The sequence below is a fragment of the Oncorhynchus kisutch genome, linkage group LG21, assembly GCF_002021735.2.
Source record: "Oncorhynchus kisutch isolate 150728-3 linkage group LG21, Okis_V2, whole genome shotgun sequence".
In the NCBI taxonomy this organism is placed as follows: Eukaryota; Metazoa; Chordata; class Actinopteri; order Salmoniformes; family Salmonidae; genus Oncorhynchus; species Oncorhynchus kisutch.
This window is the reverse complement of record NC_034194.2, coordinates 11,642,877-11,664,906: the sequence shown is the minus strand read 5'-3', so window position 1 is coordinate 11,664,906 and position 22,030 is coordinate 11,642,877. Positions and strand designations below refer to the sequence as shown.

At 42.1% G+C, this 22,030-nt stretch overlaps 1 protein-coding gene across 1 annotated transcript in view; it reads left to right on the top strand.

Moving 5' to 3' along the window:
• The first annotated feature begins 228 nt into the window (after positions 1-228).
• Positions 229-22,030, top strand: part of cnksr3 (cnksr family member 3) — a 43,982-nt gene continuing 22,180 nt past the window's right edge. Inside the window, exons 1-3 of the mRNA XM_020455394.2 lie at positions 229-451; positions 17,306-17,469; positions 21,818-22,020. Of these exons, the coding sequence (XP_020310983.1) occupies positions 400-451; positions 17,306-17,469; positions 21,818-22,020 (419 nt within the window). The 5' untranslated portion in view covers positions 229-399. The remainder of the gene's footprint in view (positions 452-17,305; positions 17,470-21,817; positions 22,021-22,030) is intronic.

The window sequence follows — 22,030 nt, the reverse complement described above, 5'->3', positions numbered from 1 at the left end:
TTCACAAAAACCTGTTGAGTAATACATTCAAAGGGTTTCACAATAATATTTTATATTTGCCTCCAATATAATGTATCTTATTAAATAGCCTATGCATTGATAAAGCTCACTTGCTATAGCAGTAACGGTTTTGGTTGAGTAGTGGTTGATGACCCGCACTGAAATCTGATACTCCCGCCCCTAACTTCACTCACTGTAAACTTGTTGTTTTCCCACATGCGATCAGTCGGTGCTGGGGGCTGTAGCGGGAGCAGAGTGCTAGGACTATTTCCATGCAATGTCGTTGTAGTTACAGGTCTATTACTATGTGGATTGACTGATTTATCATCAAAACTAGCTTAAAAGACAAAGACTTACTGAAAAAGACGGTTACATTTTTGCAGGCATAATTTCAAAGAAATGGATCCCATAAGGAAGTGGACCCCTAAACAAGTTGTCGATTGGATGAGAGGTGAGTTGAGTGCCTTGCTGATTATAACATAACGTTAAACTGTTCCCAATCGTAGTATAATAATGTCTGTGTAACCTAATTTATTTATGAATATACTGTTTAACTTTATATATATTTCGTTGTTATAGCCTAGTTAATTGCCTGTTTGAATACAACTTGATGGTTTAATGTTTAGAATGAAGAATTTAAACTAGGTTTGAAGCTAGAATCCTTAATTGCTATATGCATTTTTTGACTTATAAATTAATTATGTATACCCATTGATTTTTGAAGAATATAACTTAGAATTGTCCCATGAGCTCAGTTCAATTGTCATACCCTATCAAAACCAAAAATCGAAGATTGTTTTACACAAATGTCTGTAAACAACGGAAATTAAAACAAACACTGTACAGCCTCAAAACATGGTTAAAACTATACTTTTTAACCATGTTAATGGTCAGTCCATGGTCAGTCCATGGTCAGTCCATGCACCCATAGCTCTGTCTATGAATTTGAGAGTGGTTACATTTCTACAGTCCCATCCATCCCTTAGCTTTTTAATTTTAGCAAAACCGGGGCAGGGATGCAGCGCTGTTCTTTTTTCAATGAAGGATTCTAGCTTTATCTTTGCTTGCTTTTAGTAACCAACAACTTTCAATTGCGTTTTGAGAACGTTGAGTGAATATGTTATAAATGTCCACAAAAGTTACAGGTGAGTGTCGGTGTCTCTTATAAGTGGTTGTTGCATTGCAACTTTGTAACAAGGCAAGTGTTATATTGCTTTTTGTAGGGGAGATATTAAGTATAATCTTTAAATCCATAGAAATGTTGATTTGATGAGAGGAAATTGTGTCAAATGCGAGGAGTGTTTATTTATGTTTACTTTAAAGTACACGTGCGCACTGAACAGAGCTCCTTTAGGTATAGGTCGGTAGGCTACTAGGAGCTCGCTATTTTATGTTGTTGAGAACCAAAGCTCAACTGTCATCTTGTATGATTCCACAAAACAGTACTTTTATCTAAAAACAGCACATTCCTTTTCGCTTTTAGGCTTTACGAAACCCATGTCACACACTTAGCTCCTTTGAATAGTGCCAAAATATAACCTTGGCAGTGTGTTTCAAAAGGTGTTATGAACCCTAACCCTGTCCTGTCTGTCATATATGACAAAATAAATTCCTCAAATTCCCAATGCATCACCATGCAGAGTTGATTCTATTGTAGACTGCATGCTTTTCCATTCTGATAGAGATCATTAAATTTATGGAGGCAGGGTGACATCTCAGTGTGAAAGTCAGAGACACACTTCTATTGCCTTAAATATAACTCAGGCTGATTATATTCATTCCAATGGAAATACATGCTGTGGAAAAAATGCCCTCAAGTGTAATCCCAGCAACACTGAACCAGGGAAAGCCTTGCTTATGCCCTTACGGTAAAAACAATATTGGTTATAAACTATGGGATTGTGATAGACATGACAGCATCTATCACTTTGCTTCTTTCCTTACAATATAAACCTACTGTAGTCCCAGTTAAATTATGGGATTATGTTTGAGATGTGACAGCATCTGATCTGTAGGATTTCTACCAGGACAAACAAATGGCACCCCATTCCCTTTATAGTCCCTTACTTTTGACCAGATTCCTGGGGCCCTGGTCAAAAGTAGTGCACTATACAGATGTAGGATCATAACTTGATCACCCTGTTTGCAGGAGAACTTTCCTGAATTCAGGGAATGTAACACTTGCAGTGTATTTGAGTTTTAAAAAGGCTTCTGAAGTTAATTTCCACTTAGACATTTCAGACTTGATTACCCCTTATGAAAAATGTATCAACCCCTACCAAAACATCCATTAATTATAATCCACATAATAATTTCAATTTCATGTTGTGGCAGGGTTATTTTCCTTCTGTGGAAAACTGGCTCAAATTAAGATCCTACATCTGCATATGGAATAGGGTACCATATAGGATGCAACCAAGCATTGGCCATTGTGTCAGAATTAACGGCATGTATTCATATTCATTGCCATGTGTCGTTACACTATGAATGATAACAGCAGGATACGCTTGACCTGAAAACAGGTCATCACATTAGGAAGAGTGGATCGTCAGAGACCCATGAATTAGCATTAGCAATGAAGGAAGCTATCTTTATTTAGAGTACTGCTGCTGTCATGAATTGAAAAAGTGTTTTGGACCGATGAAAGGAGCCAAGCCATCAAGCTAATGTGTTGCATAACATTTACATATTGTACATCTTGAGTCAGTCTCTATATCTGCCTAAGGAGCCAAGCTAGAGAGAGTCCTTATGAGCTGAACAGCCAATGCACAATAAACAAAGATGCACGACTTGTTTATTAAAATGGGTGGTATATAGGGCTGTTTAAAAAGTACTGTGTTTGTACACAAAATCTCTGCCTCCCGTATCAACTGATCATGGTAGAATTGAGCTCTGTTCTGTCAATAGGCGATTAACAATGCAGCCCAACCCCACAAAACCCTCTGCTTTGTTCTGTTATTACTGACCGTACCCATCCCTTTTAGAGTGGGGACAATGAATGGCCAATCAGTAATTCCAGACAATAAAGGGGGTGACTGAACAAGAGCTCTGCTACAAAGGTCCGCAGCATCATGCTGTGAGCGGGGTCAAAAGGTTACGGCAGGAACTCATCAGCCATGCTTGTCTGTATTTAACAGGCATCTGCTCTGAGCTCAGATTCATCCTGCAGGAACTTGCTATGCTTCTATGTACAGTGCATTCAGAAAGTATTCAGACCCCTTGACTTTTTCCATCATTTTGTTACGTTACAGCCTCATTCTAAAATGGATTCATTGAAAGTTGTTCCTCATCAATCTACACACAATACCCCATAATGGCAATGCGAAAACAGGTTTTTAGAATAAAATAAAAAAACAGAAATACCTTATATATACAGAAATATTCAGACCCTTTGCTATGAGACTCAACATCCTTGAGATGTTTCTACAGCTTGATTGTAGTCCACCTGTGGTAAATTTAATTGATTGGATATGATTTGGAAAGACACACACCTGGCTATATAAGGTCCTACAGCTGACAGCGCATGTCAGAGCAAAAACCAAGTCATGAGGTTGAAGGAATAGTCCGTAGAGTTCAGAGACAGGATTGTGTCAAGGCACAGATCTGGGGAAGGGTACCAAAACATTTCTGCAACATTGAAGGTCATCAAGAACACAGTGGCCTACATCATTCTTAAATGGAAGAAGTTTGGAACCACCAAGACTCTTTCTAGCGCTGGCCGCCCGGGAAAGCTGAGCAATCGGGGGAGAGGGGCCTTAGTCAGGGAGGTGACCAAGAACCCAATGGTCACTCTGACATTGGGACAACCTTCCAGAAGGACAACCATCTTTGCAGCACTCCACCAATCAGACCTTAATGGTAGAGTGGCCAGGCGGAAGCCACTCCTAAGTCAAAGGCACATGACAGCCCGCTTGGAGTTTGCCAAAGGCACCTAAAGGACTCAGACCATGAGAAAAAATATTCTCTGTTCTGATGAAACCAAGATTGAACTCTTTGACCTGAATGCCAAGCTTCACATCTGGAGGAAACCTGGCACCATCTCTACAGTGAAGCATGGTGGTGGCAGCATCATGCTGTGGGGATGTTTTTCAGCAGCAGGGACTGGGAGACTAGTCAGGATAGAGGGAAAGATGAACGGAACAAAGTACAGAGAGATCCTTGATAAAAACCTGCTCCAGAGCCCTCAGGACCTCAGACTGGGGGCAAAGGTTTACCTTCCAACAGGACAACAACCCTAAGCACACAGCCAAGACAGCGCAGGACTGGCTTCGGGACAAGTCTCTGAATGTCCTGGAGTGGCCCAGCCAGAGCCCGGACTTGAACCCGATTGAAGAGAGACCTGAAAATAGCTGTGCAGTGACGCTCCCCATCCAACCTCACAGAGAGGATCTGCAAAGAAGAATGGGAGAAACTCCCCAAATACAGGTGTGCCTAGCTTGTAGCGTCATACCCAAGAAGATTCAAGGCTGTAATCGCTGCTAAAGGTGCTTCAACAAAGTACTGAGTAAAGGGTCTGAATACTTATTGTAAATGTTATATTTCCATTTTGTATTTTTAATACATTAGCAAAAATGTATAAAACACTGTTTTTTCTTTGTCATTACGGGGTATTGTGTGTGAGGAAGAAAAAGGCTGTAACATAACAAAATGTGGAAAAGTCAAGGGGTCTGAATACTTTACAAATGCACTGTATCTTAACTATACTATAAATACAGTATAATATCATTACATTTCAACACACTTAATTGTTTTTTCAGTATTTTAGTATACTATAAATATGCTACCGTCATACTTCAACACACTTATTAAGAGTGTACTTAAAATGTATTGTTTTTCAGTCTCTAAGTATACTATATGTTCACTATCATGAAACTTAAACACACTCATTAAAACTGTGCTTCAATTTCAAACGCTTAATATTAATGTAGTATATTAATTTCAAATACACTTGGAGTTGTTTATAACTTAAAGCATTGGTTTTGTTTTATGAAACTCTGCTTATGAGTGATCAAATATACTATAAGTCTACAGTGTCTTGCAAAGGTATTCATACCCCTTGTATTTCTTCAAATTGTATTGTGTTACAAACTGGGATTAACAATTAATTCAAAATACTCTGTAATGTTAAAGTGGAAGACAAAAAAAAAAGAAAAAGAAAATGGATAACTAAAATATAGTCATTCCATAAGTATTCAGACCCTTTGTTTAGGCAATCCTAAATTAGTTCAGGAGTGAAATTTGGCTTCACAAATCACATAATATGTCTCATGGACTCGGTGCGAAATAATAGGGGCTGACATTATTTTTTTCATGCCTAACCCCTTCCTCTGTCCCCCATACATACTAAATCTTTAAGGTCCCTCAGTCAAGGTTTGAATTTCAAGCACAGGTTCAACTACAAAGACGAGGGAGCCTTTTGAAAGCATCATAAAATGGCAGTGATTGGTATATCGGTAACAATATCAAGTCAGACATTGAACGTCTCTTTCAGCATGGTCAAGTTAATACTTATGCTGTGAATCATGTATTAAACCACCCTGACACATCAAATATATAGTCATCCTTCTGAACTGAGCTGCAGGAAAGGAATGAAACTGCTCAGGGATGTTACCATGAGGCCATTGGTGATTGTAAAACAGTTAGAGAGTTCAATGGCTGTGATGGGAGAAAACTGAAGATGGATCAACAAAATTGTAGGGACTCCACAATAATGATTTAAATGACAGAGTGAAAATAATAATACAAATATTCAGAATACAAATATTCCAAAACATGCATATTCTATGCAACAAGGCACTAAAGCCTTATGTTTGGGGCTAATCCATCACAACACATCACTGAGTAATTGCCGCTTTATTTTCAAGCATGGTGGTGGCTGCATCATGTATGGGTATGCTTGACAAATGGGAGTTTTTCAGGATGAAAAGAAACAGGATGGAGATAAGCACAGGCAAATTCCTAGAGGAAAACCTGGTTCAGTCTGCTTTACAACAGACACTGGGAGAGGAACTCACCTTTCAGCAGGACAACAATAATAAGGACAATAACCTACAACACAAGGCCAAATATACACTGGAGTTGCTTACCAAGAAGGCAGTGAATGTTCCTGAGTGGCCAAGTTACAGTTTTGACTTAAATCTGCTTAAACCTGAAAATCTATGGCAAGATTTGACAATTGCTGTCTAGCAATGATCCCAAACATATTGACAGAGCTTGAATGATTCTGAAAATAATAAAGGGCTAATATTGCACAATCCAGGTGTGTAAAGCTTACCCAAGAAGACTCAAAATACATAAAATATACATAAAATGTACTTAAGGTGTATTCAAAGTATATATTTGTTGCTCTTTATGTAATATACAAAAAATATACTTAAGTACAAAAAAAGTGTCCCAATATTTCTGTTTGGGGAGGACGACGAGCATGCAGATGAGCTTCCTTGAGACAGTTTCTGGCAGTTTGTGAAGAAATTATTTGGTTGTGCAAACCCACAGTTTCATCAGCTGTCCGGGTGGCTGGTCTCATATGATGCCGCAGGTGAAGAAGCCAGATGTGGAGGTCCTGGGCTGGCGTGTTTACATTGTGAGGTTGTGAGGCCGCTTGGACGTTCTGCCAAATTGAGACGGCTTATGGTAGAGAAATGAACATCAAATTCTCTGGCAACAGCTCTGGTGGACATTCCTGAAGTCAGCACGCCAACTGCACGGTCCCTCAAAACTTGAGACATCTGTGGCATTGTGTTGTGTGACAAAACTACACATTTTAGAGGGGCCTTTTATTGTCCCAGCACAAGGCGCACCTGTGTAATGATCATGCCGTTTAATCAGCTTCTTGATATGCCACAACTGTCAGGTGGATGGATTATCTTGGCAAAGGAGAAATGCTCACTAAAAGGGATGTAAACAAATGTATGTACAACATTTGAGAGAAATAAGCTTTTAGTGTGTATGGAATATTTCTGGGATCTTTTGTTCCAGCTCATGAAACATGGGACTAACACTTTGCATGGTGCATTTATATATTTTTTCTAGTATTAGATCAACACAAATAAGATTACATGGACAGGGGGGTGAAATCCTAGATCAGCACTCATATTCTGAGTGGCTTGATACACACGCCACTGATCTGAGCTCAGATCTTACCTACCATCAGGCCTCAAGCTGTTGTGATCCCTGTGGAAAACGTGCTGAACGATCCTTGAACTGGTCCCGTAGCTCCTGTTCAGTGTTTACAATGGGTTTTTTTCTGTTATGGCAAAAAGGATTGCCGTCCTCAATCTTTGGCTGTGGCTCAGTTTGTTTACACCACCAGCCAGACAACAGCAGCAGGTTACTTCATGAAAGGAACCTGCATGGACACACGAGTAGAGTTTGCTGGCCGAATGTACTTACAGTAGCACCTCTGAACAGAGTGCCAGCTGTCGTTTGCAAACCGAGTGCAAATCGGTTCGACATGGGAAAATGTTGTCAGTCAGACGTCCACCAGCTGGTTAAAGATGAACAGCAGCTGAAGGGTAGATCAACATTCAGTGCGGTGTGTGTGTGGTCCCTAAGGTGTCTCTACATTGAAATACTTTTTATTTGAATTGGCATACCTTCACATGCGTGTAAATAGGGAGACATCATTTTGTGTAGCTCTCTTGCGGGTATTTGGCCCCAGCAGTTAGGTAGCTATAAACACATAAATAAACAGAGCATACTATAATAACAGATAACTGATTGACTGTGAGCAGTAAGAAATGATATGTTGTATATCCTTCCCCTATGAGAAGAACTTTGAAAACACACAACTCACATACACTAGCAGTAAATATACTGCACTAGTGTTCAGGCAAGTCCGCATTTTCCCCCGCTCTTCTGACAGGTGTGATTACAGAGGAAGATTGTGACTGATAGTAAATCAAGATTTAAGACTTTAGATGTAGGTAATGGAACTCCCAATTCTGTTACTGACTGAAGAAAGTGTCTGATAAGTTGCAAAAGTTTGAAATAAGGGTTATCAAGTGGTTATCCTTATTTTATTAGATCCACCCATAACACAAAATGTAGCTGCACTTTAGTATCTTTCATTTTGGCATGACACAATGCCACAATGTCTTGCATTAAACTTGGGTTCTTCCACAGCCACAGGACAGGAGCATCCAGTTTATGTACTTGTTTATGGGGGAGGAGGACGACTCCTTGGAGCAAGTCTCAAATGGCACCGTCGTCCCTATATAGTGCACCACTTATGATTAGAGCTCTATAAGCCCTGGTCAAAAGTAGTGAGCTATATAGGGAATAGAGTGCCATTTGCGACATATACCAAGTTTCATCTTGGCGACACCTCAGTCTGAGTCATAAGACTCTTTCACCTCACCACCCTCTGCCATTGGCTAAGCTTATCAGGAGTGAAACCAAGCTTATTTTTACGGGTCCACCCACTACCACAGTCCAAAAGGGTGACATGTCACATGCAGTACCAGTCAAAATGTTGGACACACCTACTCATTCAAGGGTTTTTCTTTATTTGTACTATTTTCTACATTGTAGAATAATAGTGAAAACATTAAAACTATGAAATAACACATATGGAATCATGTAGTAACCAAAAAAGTGTTAAACAAATCAAAATATATTTTATATTTGAGATTCTTCAAAGTAGCCACCCTTTGCCTTGATGACAGCTTTGCACACTCTTGGCATTCTCTCAACCAGCCTCATGAGGTAGTCACTTGGAATGCATTTCAATTAACAGGTGTGCCTTGTTAAAAGTTAATTTGTGAAATGTTGTTCCTTCTTAATGCGTTTGAGCCAATCAGTTGTGTTGTGACAAGTTAGGGGTGGTATACAGAAGATAGTCCTATTTAGTAAAAGACCTAGTCCATATTATGGCAAGAACAGCTTAAATAACCAAAGAAAAATTACAGTCCATCATTACTTTAAGGCATGAAGGTCAGTCAATACGGAAAATTTCAAGTGCAGTCGAAGAAATCGTCAAGCGCAATGATGAAACTGTCTCTCCTGAGGACTGCCACAGGAAAGGAAGACCCAGAGTTACACCTGGTGCAGAGGATAAGTTCATTAGAGTTGCCAGCCTCAGAAATTGCAGCCCAAATAAATGCTTCACAGAGTTCAAGTAACAGACACATATCAACATCAACAGAGGAGACTGCGTGAATCAGGCCTTCATGGTCGAATTGCTGCAAAGAAACCACCACTAAAGAACACCAATAAGAAGAAGAGACTTGCTTGGGCCAAGAAACACTAGTAATGCTTTTCTGATGACACTGTCAGTGGTTTATTTATAATTCAGGGCACACTTACCTAGCATGGCTACCACCGAATCCTGCAGTGAAACCGCCATCCCATCTGGTTTGCGCTTAGTGGGACTATCATTTATTTTTCAACAGGACAATGACCCAACACACCTCCAGGCTGTGTAAGGGCTATTTGACAAAGAAGGAGAATGATGAAGTGCTGCATCAGGTGACTGGCCTCCACAATCACACAACCACAACCCAATTGAGATGGTTTGGGATGAGTTGGACCGCAGAGTGAAGGAAAAACAAGTGCTCAGCATATGTGGGAACTCCTTCAAGACTGTTGGAAAAGCATTCCTGTCACGCTCTGACCATAGAGAGCTGTTTATTCTCTGTTGGTTGGGGCGTGATAGTGACTAGGGTGGGTCATCTAGGTGATTAATGGTTTATGTTGGCCTGGTATGTTTCCCAATCAGAGACTGTTTATCGTTGTCTCTGATTGGGGATCATATTTAGGCAACCATTTCCTCATTGTTCTTTGTGGGATCTTGTCTACAGATAGTTGCCTGTGTGCACACCAGTAACTTCACGTTTCTTTTGTGCTTATTTGTTTTTGTTTGGTGAGTTTCTATTAATTAAAATATGTGGAACTCTACGCACGCTGTGTCTTGGTCCAGTCATTTCGACGAGCGTGACAATTCCAGGCGAAGCTTGTTGAGAGAATGCCAGTGTGTGTAAAGCTGTCATCAAGGCAAAGGGGGGCTACTTTGAAGAATCAAAAATATATTTTGATTTGTTTGACACTTTTTTGGTTACCACATGATTCCATATGTGTTATTTGATTATTCTATAACGTAGAAAATAGTACAAATAAAGAAACACCCTTGAATGAGTAGGTGTGTCCAAACTTTTGACTGGTACTGTACATATACTTGCTTGTTGCATTTATGTGGGACCAGCCCCCCAATGACTGATTTCTGTGAACAATGAACCTATACGGCCTTGTAGTTGAAACTGATTAATGACATAACACCAGCGATTCGTCAATGTATTTTGATTGAAACAAGGAAGATTGGCAGGTTAGGATAGGCAGCTGCATTTAGCAGGTGTCCTGAATGAGTTATCGGAATGACGCTTACGAAAGCCTACAGGTCTTGATATGATGCGTTATCACTATGCCGTGCACACCAATGGTTGGCCACAACATTATCACTATACAGTACACCATAATGGTTGGCCACAACATTATCACTATACAGTACACCATAATGGTTGGCCACAACATTATCACTACCCAGTACACACTAATGGTTGGCCGCAACATTATCACTACACAGTACACACTAATGGTTGGCCACAACATTATCACTACACAGTACACCATAATGGTTGGCCACAACATTATCACTACACAGTACACACTAATGGTTGGCCACAACATTATCACTACACAGTACACACTAATGGTTGGCCACAACATTATCACTACACAGTACACCATAATGGTTGGCCACAACATTATCACTACACAGTACACACTAATGGTTGGCCACAACATTATCACTACACAGTACACACTAATGGTTGGCCACAACATTATCACTGCACAATACACACTATTGGGGGCCAGAACTGACTCATCCAGAACAGCACATCCTGTTTTAGCCTACATGTTACCACTAGTTTCTCTGACGTACACTATCACCCGTGGGAACATAGATAGGTTACTCATTTGATATTATTATCACTATCATGACTCACTATTATGTCTCATAACTTTTCAGATTAGCGGGGCTTGGAAACTTTCTCTCCATTGTCTCCATCCAGTTCATGTCTGTCAGAAGTGTTTCCATGGGAACAAAAATTATATTAATTAACCCTGCTACTTAGAGCAATGTATTAACCCTTTGCTGGTCCCCAACGTTTGGAGAGATCTGTGAAGACTAGGCACTGCCACCAGTTGTGCTAAACTCCATACATTCAAAGATCACAGGATAGGCTACTATTGTACCAATTCTGGATTTTTTTCCCCCAGAATACGCACACACACAACAACACCGTATTTTGTTTATGTTCAGCACAATTGTTTTGTCTGGTCAAGGAAATCCTTTGTTTGAGATAAGGTGTGTTCCTGTGTTTCCTCTTTCGTTCCCTGTCTGAATGGCCAGTGTGTGTGAGAGATAGATGGGAGTGGCAGAGACAGCGTTGAGTCTATGAATAGTTTCAATGCTTTCGAACCACTCTCTCTTCCTTTCGATTCATGACCACCACCCCTGTTCTATTGTGAGGGGTGAAGTAAACATTCTGCCTCTGGAATGCAGGTCCAAACTCCACTCATTCATGCCCTGTCCACCCCAGCCAGCACAACACATGCCTTTTGTGTGCTGTGATGAACAAGCCAGAGGCCGCTTTCACTTCAGTTCAGTGTAATGTCCAATCTGCCAAACCTACAGTGCTCCTGAATTACTACGAACACATTGACTCTCCAATTCAGATTCTACGCTGGACCACTGCTACACGTCTTTTCGAAACAGGTATAAAGCCATCTCTCGTCCTCCTTTTGGCAAATCTGACCATGATTCCATTTTGCTCCTTCCCGCCTACAAAACAAAGACTCAATCGGGAAGTTTCGGTATTCAGGTCTGTACGACTGTTTTGATCACGTGGACTTGAATACGTTCCAGGTCGCCTCTCGGGATAAAATCAATCAATGCGCAGTCACCGGATTGATTAAAAAAATTCATAGATTATGTGATACCTAATAAAAAAACTGTGGATTGATGGCAGGGAAGTTGAAGGAGAAAGATGCTGCTTATGAACATGGCAAGGTGACCGGCGACAATAGCATGGTTAGACAGTACAAGCATTGTAACGGCAGATTTCCTCTTCGTCTGAAGAGCAGTAAGGATCGGACCAAGATGCAGCGTGGTAAGTGTCCATAACTTTAATCAAAGAAAGCACTGAACACTGAACACTGAACACTGAACACTGAACACTGAACACTGAATACAAAAATAACTAAAGAAACGTGAAGAAACGAAACCGAAACAGTACCGTGTGGCGACAAACACTGACACGGAAACAAACACCCACAAACCAACAGTGAAACCCAGGCTACCTAAGTATGATTCTCAATCAGAGACAACTAACAACACCTGCCTCTGATTGAGAACCATACTAGGCCGAAACAGAAACCAAACATAGAAAAACAAACATAGACTGCCCACCCCAGCTCACGCCCTGACCATACTAAATAAAGACAAAACAAAGGAAATAAAGGTCAGAACGTGACAAGCATGACCTAGGCAGATCAATCAAGATGGCAAAACACAAGTATAGGGACAAAGTGGAGAAGCAATTCAGTGGGTCGGATACGAGTCATATGTGGCAAGGGCTTATAACGATCGCGGATTACTAAAAGAAAGCCAGCCACGTCGTGGACACCAACGCCGCCCTACCGGACGAGCTAAACACCCTTTCCTCCCGGTTCAAGCAGAACGACTCTGAGCTGCTGAGGAGAGCCTCTGACGTCAACGAGGGCTACGTGCTGACGGTCTCCACGGAGGTTGCATGTAAGTCATTCAAACGTGTTAACCCTTCGCAAGGTTCTGGCCCAGATGACAGCTCCTTCGCCACTGACCCTTAACTGAATGTCCCTTTGGGTGCACACTGCCTGCCCTCCAGGACACCTACAAGAAGTCCAAGTATATCATCAGGGACCTCGGACACCTGAGCCACAGCTTGTTCTCCGCTGACGCTTGTGTGCGTCGTAGAGCTCTTGTCTGTATCCTCTCGTGTGTAGGAAAAAAAGGCAGCTTTCACAAGCCCCATGTTACGGAATAGGCGCTTTATATTGGCAGAAAGAGGGGATTGAGCTGCAGTCTCTTGCATAAACACGCAGGGAGCTATTCAATCTTCAAAATGATGTCACCGTGTGACGCACCGGTGCATCAATCGACTCTATTAATGAACACACAATTAGCCACGCCATACTTGGTTAAAACATTTGAACTCACAACACATCATGGTCTATACATCCTTTTGAATTGATAGTTTACCTTAAAAGGAAAGTGACACACTTGAGGAGGAAATCACCAAAGTTCTGGATGAAGCTACATGGGTTTTGTTTGTTTTTATCTTGCTGAAAAATTATTAACTGGATATTTCTGTGGAATGCGATTGCAGCCTGAGCCCTCTACAAGGGTTTACTGACCTCAATGATGTTCTCAGTAACCCACTTTTTCTTTGCAGAAATCTCCCTAATCAGGTGATCAAAGGTCAATACTCGTAGAGACCGTATGGGTGATGTTTGCTTTCATTGTTAGTGCTGTAAGGGTCTATTTTCTTTATCATACACAGTTGAGTGTATTGTTGAAGACTCCTTTATATCAGTGCTACTGTATTAAAATGATATTACATTCCGAGACACTCATCAAGTTCTCATTAGAGTTATCCGAAGGTTCTGTCTCAACTTGGAGACATTTGGGAAATCTTGAAATTCTGTCAATAAAGCTCTCAAAACAATGCTCTTACACATGTCTGTTGTTACTGGATAGAGCTAGGGGTGTGTTATAGAGTTGAACTGAGGACATGTTAGCCCTGTTGCCTGCATCCTAAATGGCACACTATTCCCTATATAGAGCATTCCTTTTGATGGGCTCTCATCACTCTAAAGGGAATAGGGTGCCATTTGGGGTGCAACCAACAGGGCTAACATGTCTACAGTTCAACTCTATAACATTACCCCTAGCTCTATCCAGTAACAACAGACAAATGTAAGAGCATTGTGTGTTATCAATAGCAGGTGATGGGCTGTGTAGCATGACAATGGCTGGTGGTCTCTGGCTGTTCAGAGAGATTACTGCCCTCATCAGGTATCTGAAACGCTATCCTACACGCTAGTTATCCCTTAATCACGACCCTTATGGGAAACATATGTACCCTCAGACCAAGAAACCCAAACATCAATCAAACTTTCTTCAAAACAGACCCAAAGTGAACAGTCAACACGGTCAGTACACCCAAGTTGATGGAATTAACGACCTTGGTCAAATGTCTTGGAAACATATTTTGGAGGGGGAAAATGTCATTTTCTCCACTTATTGCAATTGGTTGTTTACCAACTTAATTAGAACATTAGAGAGAAAAAAAGTGTCTCACCCATGTACACAGTCTGATATACCATGGCTTTCAACCAATCAGCATTCAGGGATCAAACCATCCAGTTTATTATTGTAAATAAATCAGTGTTTTTTGCACATGTGCATAACTATAGATCAATCCGACAGGAGTTTGAGTGATGAAAGTTGGACAGCAGATCTCTAAATCTCTGTACAAGAAACACTTGGACAAACTTTTTTTCAACCCTCTAAAAAATAAAATAAGCAAATAATAATAATTTTTAAAAGTATTGTTAGGTTGTTTTCTGGCAATGGTGAAGTTATTATGTGCCAGATGTTAAGACAACAAACTGTTATAAATGGCCTATTTGTGAGATTAATTTGTTATTTCAATAGACATAGGCTACTGACTAAAATCTGGGTTTATAATTGCAATTATAAACCCAGATTTTAGTTGCAATTTTTCCATGGTTTGCTGATCTAGTCCCCTATAGCCCCTGATAGGTTAACATCTAATTTCTGGGAAAAGTCCACAGTGAAATTGACATCAAATGTGGAGAATAATACATTTGCGATAGATCTGTGACCATGATCCCAATTGATAACTTCCAATGTAATTGGCAATACACTGAAGTTAGGCAACACAGGTAGGCTACACAAATGCCACAAATTGATTTGCAATGACCCCCGCGATATCGTCATGTCAACATATTGTAACGACCCTGGGTTTATAAGCGCTGAAATCGACCTTGCTGCACGAGCATGCTTTTGCGGCACAGTCGATAGTGCGCGGACCTCGGGCAAGAAGGTCGGGGGTTCGAGACCCTGTTCCCTGCTGTTTCATTACAATATTGTATTAAATGGTAGGCTACAGTAACATACAATGGCAAAGAAATTAATAGCCAACTGATGCAAATGTATCATTCTCCACATTTCATGTCAGTTTTATTGTGGAATTTTTCCCACATCAAATTTCCACTCGCGTAGCACTCGAGACCCAAGAACCGAGCATGCGTAAAAACCCTCGCTGGATACGGTTTTTCCCGTAACAAAAGTCAACATTAGAATGCAGTTTACTTTAAACCACGTCTGAGCGAATTTATCTAAAGCCTCTAGTGTGCCAAACGTCCTTTTACAGTGCCTTGTCGCTGTCATATCATTTCTAGCGCGTTAATATGTTTTATGGAAAAGGGGTTGGAAACACATGTCTCCAGAACCACAATCGAAATAGTCTATCTACAACTGGTAAAAAGTTGCCGTGCAACCCGCAAACCAATTCCTTTCCAGTGCACTCCATACGATCGATCGAGTCGGGAAAGTCTGTGTGCGCGCTTAGGACTGATTTCTTTGAACAATAACATGACTACAACCTCATCTGCAATATGTCAAACTACCGCAAATAAAGCACAAGCTACACGCTGTTTTTATGTTTTTGTATTTTGCAACTTTCTCACTATCTATTACCAGAGTGTGCATCTGACTGGCAGTGTTTCATGTTACAAATCAGGTTGTGGGGGACTCAAGATACATGCAAACAAGTCTGAGGCGTTGGGTAATGGGCAGGTTTGTTTCACGTTCTGGCTGTTTTTTTATTGTGTTTGTGTGCACTGGGCAAGTAGGCATGATCATAATCCATAACCAACCCTCCAGTAAATCGTGATGAACTCACTTACAAAACTCTGTTTTGGACAAGACTGACTTTATTACCAACATTTTGACACTAGAATGAATGTTTCTGACTCATGTCGATGCCACATAGGCTGGTTAAAACCAGAGAAGGTGCTTCTATGGGGCAAATTCTACTTTCTGTGGGGTGTGGCCAATTCAAATTCATGTTTTGAATTGAATTAAATTCCCGGAAATCTGAATTGGACTCAACCCTGGCCTGACATCTTGCTTTCCCTTTGCCCTCCTAGAACTCCTTTCCTCTCTCACTGTCATCCTTTGATTTCTTTAAGTATACACCAAGGGCTTTCTTCTCCCTCAATCCTGTCACTAAAAAGTGGTCAACAAGGTCTCATACTCCTGGCCCACCTACAGTACATCTCCACCCTTTGGCACAGGGGATAATTCAATTGTCCAAGCATTTAGAATGTGCATTTAATCAAATATTTACAACCTCTATCCCCACAGAAGGTCAAAACACTTAGAAACATGACTTTGTGTACAGATTAACCAGAGTATTTTAGTGTAATGACATACAGTCATTAGCTTGTGCTAACACAAAGGTGGCAGGAGGCAACACATTAATGGCTAGTTAAGAGGGGTCTCTGTAAACTCTGGGTGTGTGGCCCAAATGGCACCCTATTCCCTACATAGTTCACTCATTTTTACCAGAGCTCTGTGGCCCTGGGGTGTAATCATTAGTCCAAACAGTTGAACTAGTGTTTCTATTGGACAAATTCATGTAGGTCCTGCCCCGTTTGGTTCTGGTTGCTTATATGGAATCAGTGTAATGAATATAATATACCCCTGGTCAAAAGTAGTGCACTACATAGGGAATAAGGTGCCATTTGGTACATAGTGTCAGAGTGAGCCATCTGTCATGTAGCACGGCATTCCAGGCCAACATGAGCCATGGAATTTAATGGCGACATATGGCGACAGTTGCTTTTTTGTTGACTATTTACAACAAACATGTCCATTTTGGGGACCAGTTGCTGATGCCGTTTGGGCCAGAAGGTCTGAACAACAGATGAGAGCACACTATGTGATAGAATAGCCACTGGTCATAACCGCTGCTATGTGCAATGTGTGGAATTCTGGGTGGCTAGATGTGTCATCAACGGTGGTCAGAGATCAGTTTCATTCTGGTTCTTGCTAGACAGTGCTATCCTGAGAAATGCCTGAGTGATGGACTTGTATTGACTCACTATCAATGTTTCCTTCTTTGGCACGTGTGTGGTATCTCTGTCACAATCCGTCTCCGTCTCTCTTTCCCAGGCCTGGACGACAGCCTACAGCAGTATGTCCCGTACTTTGAGCGGGAGAAGATTGACGGGGAGCAGCTGTTGAAGATCTCCCACCAGGACCTCCTAGAGCTGGGGATGACCAGGATCGGACACCAGGAACTGGTGCTGGAGGCTGTCGACCTGCTCTGTGCTCTGGTTAGTGATCTAAAATGTCCAATATCCAATCAGAGGATAACGTTTAGTCACCCTTTGGATAGTCCCCTAGGCGTATCCTGTATATGATTTAGGCGTATCCTGTATATGATTATGCAGATGCTCAAACTATCAACAAGCTTCATATCCAAGCATCCAATATCTGTGCATCACGTAGTTTGATCATGGTTTGATCCCATGTCCCAAATGGCAGTGCAATAATCTATAAATCACTCTAAAAGTTAAGTGGGCATTAGCACAAAGGGTCAAATTGTGATAACATTCATGCTACTCTGATGTTGAATGAGTCTGGTGGAGAGGTCGTTTTTCTAAGACATGATGTGATTGTGCAGTAGGTAGTCCTTCTGGGTCAAGGTGTTGCTTCTGGTGCATATGATAGTATAGTTAAGATACTAATAGTGAGTTGGTTAGTGGATTATGCCACAGCCTTCGTATCAAGTGGCTTGCTTGACATTTTTAGGGGGGTATCTTGAAATATCATCTTGTTTTCGAGGGGTCTTGAATAAACAGTAAACAAAAGCAAACAAACCCCTTGTTGTGCCCTCAGGCAGAGGGATAGTTATCTAGCAAGCAGTCAGCTCAGCTTGAGCGAGTCTAAGCGGCCCATAGATGACAGAAGCTGGCATTGGTCAGGAAACAGGGATTAGGGAGGAATGTCCGGTCAGATGCCTCTCTCTCACTCTCTCACTCACTCTCTCCCTTAATATTTCTTTCTCCATATCTTTCTCTCTCTGCCCCACCTCCCCGTCTCTCTCCCGCTCTCTCTCTCTCTCTATCCCTCTCACTCTCTCTCTCTCTCTCTCTCTCTCTCTCTCTTTTCTTTCTCTCCATTCTTTTCTCTCTATTTTTCCACCCTCCCTCTCTCTTTCTCCATCATTCTCTCTGTCTCTCTCTCTGCACCACGAACACATGCTTTCTCTCTATCCCGCTCTCTCTCATAACCTCTTCTCTCTTTTTCTCTACCCTCCCTGGGCAAATGACTGGTTCCAGAACAGAGGAGGGATGGTGACTGTCGATTATGATCACAAACAATGCCCACAAAGAGTGTCTCTCTCCTCCTCTCTCTGTCTCTCTCTCTCCACCCCATCCCTCTCTCTTTATTCACCCCACCTTCCTCTGTCTGTCTGTCTGTCTGTCTGTCTGTCTGTCTGTCTGTCTGTCTGTCTGTCTGTCTGTCTGTCTGTCTGTCTGTCTGTCTGTCTGTCTGTCTGTCTGTCTGTCTGTCTGTCTGTCTGTCTGTCTGTCTGTCTGTCTGTCTGTCTGTCTGTCTGTCTGTCTGTCTGTCTGTCTGTCTGTCTGTCTGTCTGTCTGTCTGTCTGTCTGTCTGTCTGTCTGTCTGTCTGTCTGTCTGTCTGTCTGTCTGTCTGTCTGTCTGTCTGTCTGTCTGTCTGTCTGTCTGTCTGTCTGTCTGTCTGTCTGTCTGTCTGTCTGTCTGTCTGTTTCTAGCCCTCAACCCCCTCTCTCTCTCTCTAGCCCTCAACCCCCCCCCCCTCTCTCTCTCTCCCTATACCCCCATCCCGCTCTCTTTATTCACCCCACCTTCCTCTCTCTATCTCTCTCAGTGTGCTGATGTAAGAATTATACACTGTGCTGGGTTGGATTTTCAGGCCCGGATGGAAAAGCGGTGTGCTAGCCTGGTCGCCCCAGATCTGTTTGCGCTATCTTTTCAACTCCTATTGGCTATACACAAACAGATCTGCCCTGACCAGGCTAGAAAACCATGTGCTGTATGCTAGTGCTTCATTCTCTGAACTAGGTTCAGTGTGAAGTGTGCGACACAGTGCCCCTCTATGGGAAATTGAAAAGGAGAGTACAGTATAATCCGTGCTTTACTTCATTGTGAAGTCTGGGTGAATAGGGTCTGGCCCACAGGCTAGAGAATGGGGCCTGATACCTCCTAGTGTGAGAATTTACTAACTCAATAGTAGGACAGAGAGTAACCGACTGGCACAGGGCAACTGACTGGGGCCGGAACAGAAGAGTGACTGTCAATTATGAACACAAACAATGGCCACAAAGAAAGTGTGTGTGGTGTCTCTCTACAGTGTGCTAGTCCAGTGTTTTTTTTAGTTCTGCTATTTCAGCCCTCAGTTGTTCAATGAACCTACAGTTCCATACGTTTACCTTACTGTACATTTTTGTTTGGTCCCATCAATCCCCCAGCATTCTGCAGTGTCAGATCTTTCCCTTTTCCCATTTTGTGGCCTCATGGTCCATCCGTGATCCATAAGATGGGTGAAATGCTTTGGTGGTAGTGTGCCGGATCTTGTTATCTTTTAAGAGAGGTTTGGTGAGGAAATGAACTGGGATCTTGAACATGTCCAACGTAAGATGGAATAGATACTGTCTGCCCATTATATAGAAGTAAGAGAGAGGGCTTGCTTGGTGGGTTGCATCCCAAATGGCACCCTATTCCCTACATAGCACATTACTTTTGACCCTCATCCTATGGGCCATGGTAAAAAGTGGTGCACTATGAAGGGAATAAGGTTCTATTTGGGATGCAACACGGGATTCTCTGGGAAGAGCTTTATTTTCTCAGGGAGAAATCTCCTGGTGCTCAGGAAACAGATGTGACTTCACCCCCCCCACCTGTCTCACACACACACGTCCCTTTCAGGAAAAGCCATTGCACCATTGTTCCTGCGGTTTCCGTCCGGTGGTGTCAGATAATTCGCTCCACCCCCAGCCTCACCTCTCCACTGCATCCAAAATGGCACCCTATTCGCTACATAGAGCACTACCTTTGACCAGAGCCTGAGTCAAAAGTAGTCCACTTGGGAATAGAATGCCAGTTGGGACGCAGACCTCCTCTCCAACTGTGTCCCATTCATCGGAACCGCTGTACATCTCAGAGTCGACAGAACACTTTCTCCTTTTCCTCCCTTTCTCACACGCTCTCTTCCTAGCTTACTTCCCTCTCCCTTTTCCCCTGTTCAGTGCCTGGACAGGAACAGGCATTCCGTTAGCTGCAGATGTTTTCATTGCTTCTATGCTTCAGGATAGGAACAAACGCGCTGAACAGCTGTTTAGCTGGAGGTGTGTGTGTGTGTGTGTGTGTGTGTGTGTGTGTGTGTGTGTGTGTGTGTGTGTGTGTGTGTGTGTGTGTGTGTGTGTGTGTGTTTGCGTGTGTGTGTGTGTGTGTGTGCGTGCGTGCGTGTGTCTGGTGATCATGTTAATGATTATCAGAGATTGGAGCGTTTGATCTCAATCAGACCTTGATGACTGGCTGTTGGGCTCCCCCATCCTATAATTCTTTGCACTTAAATAAGGCTGTTTTAGCTCTGTCTACCACAGCTGTGGTACAGGGCCAGTGATCTTCAGGTGTTAGCCTGCTATAAATCCTTAGAGCTGTGTTTAGACATCATAACATCCTGGAAGATCAAACAGTGTAAGCGTTTAAGTATATTGTCGGTGGAAGCGCCGATCATCATTCTTTCTATTTTTTTCAATCTTTTCCTTGTTCACAAACACACACACTTTCTCACAGAACACACTGGTGATTTGAGGTAATTGAGGTAGACGTGGTGGGGAATATGTTGTAGTCAGATGATGGGCCATGCACAGGCTGCCATGGTGACTGGTCCTGAGGAATGTAGGAGGACTTATTAGTTTGGAATATGCACGCTATTCTGTCTGTAGTGCACTACTTCAAATAATGAAACATTGTAAAATCATCCGCACAACTGGACCGTTTTGTGTTTTGGGAGCATATCTTTTGTGATGTCCCCACAATGTTCCCACCAGACTGTTCCCACAACGTAAATAAACATTCAGGGAATCTTTAAAGAACAGACATAATGTGTTCTGGGAACGTTCCTGCAACATCAGGTGAAGGTTTTTTGCACCCGAAATGAAACATTGTGGAATCAGATTATAGGTGTTCTAGGAACGTCCAGGCGAAGGTTTTATGCAAAAACATTCTATAATCATCAACACAAATGGACGTTTTTGTTGTTGTTGTAAGAACATTTGCCGCAACCTGGTTTGCTGGGATGAGACTCTGGCCAAGAGTAGTGCACTATAGATGGAACAGGGTGCCAATTTGGGACACGGTCAATGTTTGCTGAACCCAAGCCGTGTGGTTTTCAACGGAATTGATAACAGCACAAATGATCATCATGCTAATGACTGTTTTTTTATGCGACTATGCGTAAACTGAATCAAAATACTGTATTTTTCATCTATGATTGTTGTGTTACGAGAATATTTCCACACATTTTACAGGACATTTTAGTCACTTAGCAGATGCTCTTATCCAGAACGACTCAATTAGGGTAAACAATACGACCACATATCCCCGTCATTAAAACGAAGAACATTCTTTCAGAACTACGGGGTGGAGACAGACAACCTGAAGACTCTGGTGGGTCGTATGAGAGCGGCGTCCAACAACCTCCAGAACTCAGCGTCTGAGCGCAGGAAGAACCCGTCGTACGAGAGGCAAAACTCCCACAAACCCCCCAACGACTTCCTCACTGCCGTGGTGGAGCTAATCGGAGCCGCCAAGAGTCTGCTGGCCTGGCTGGACAGGTAGACGCAA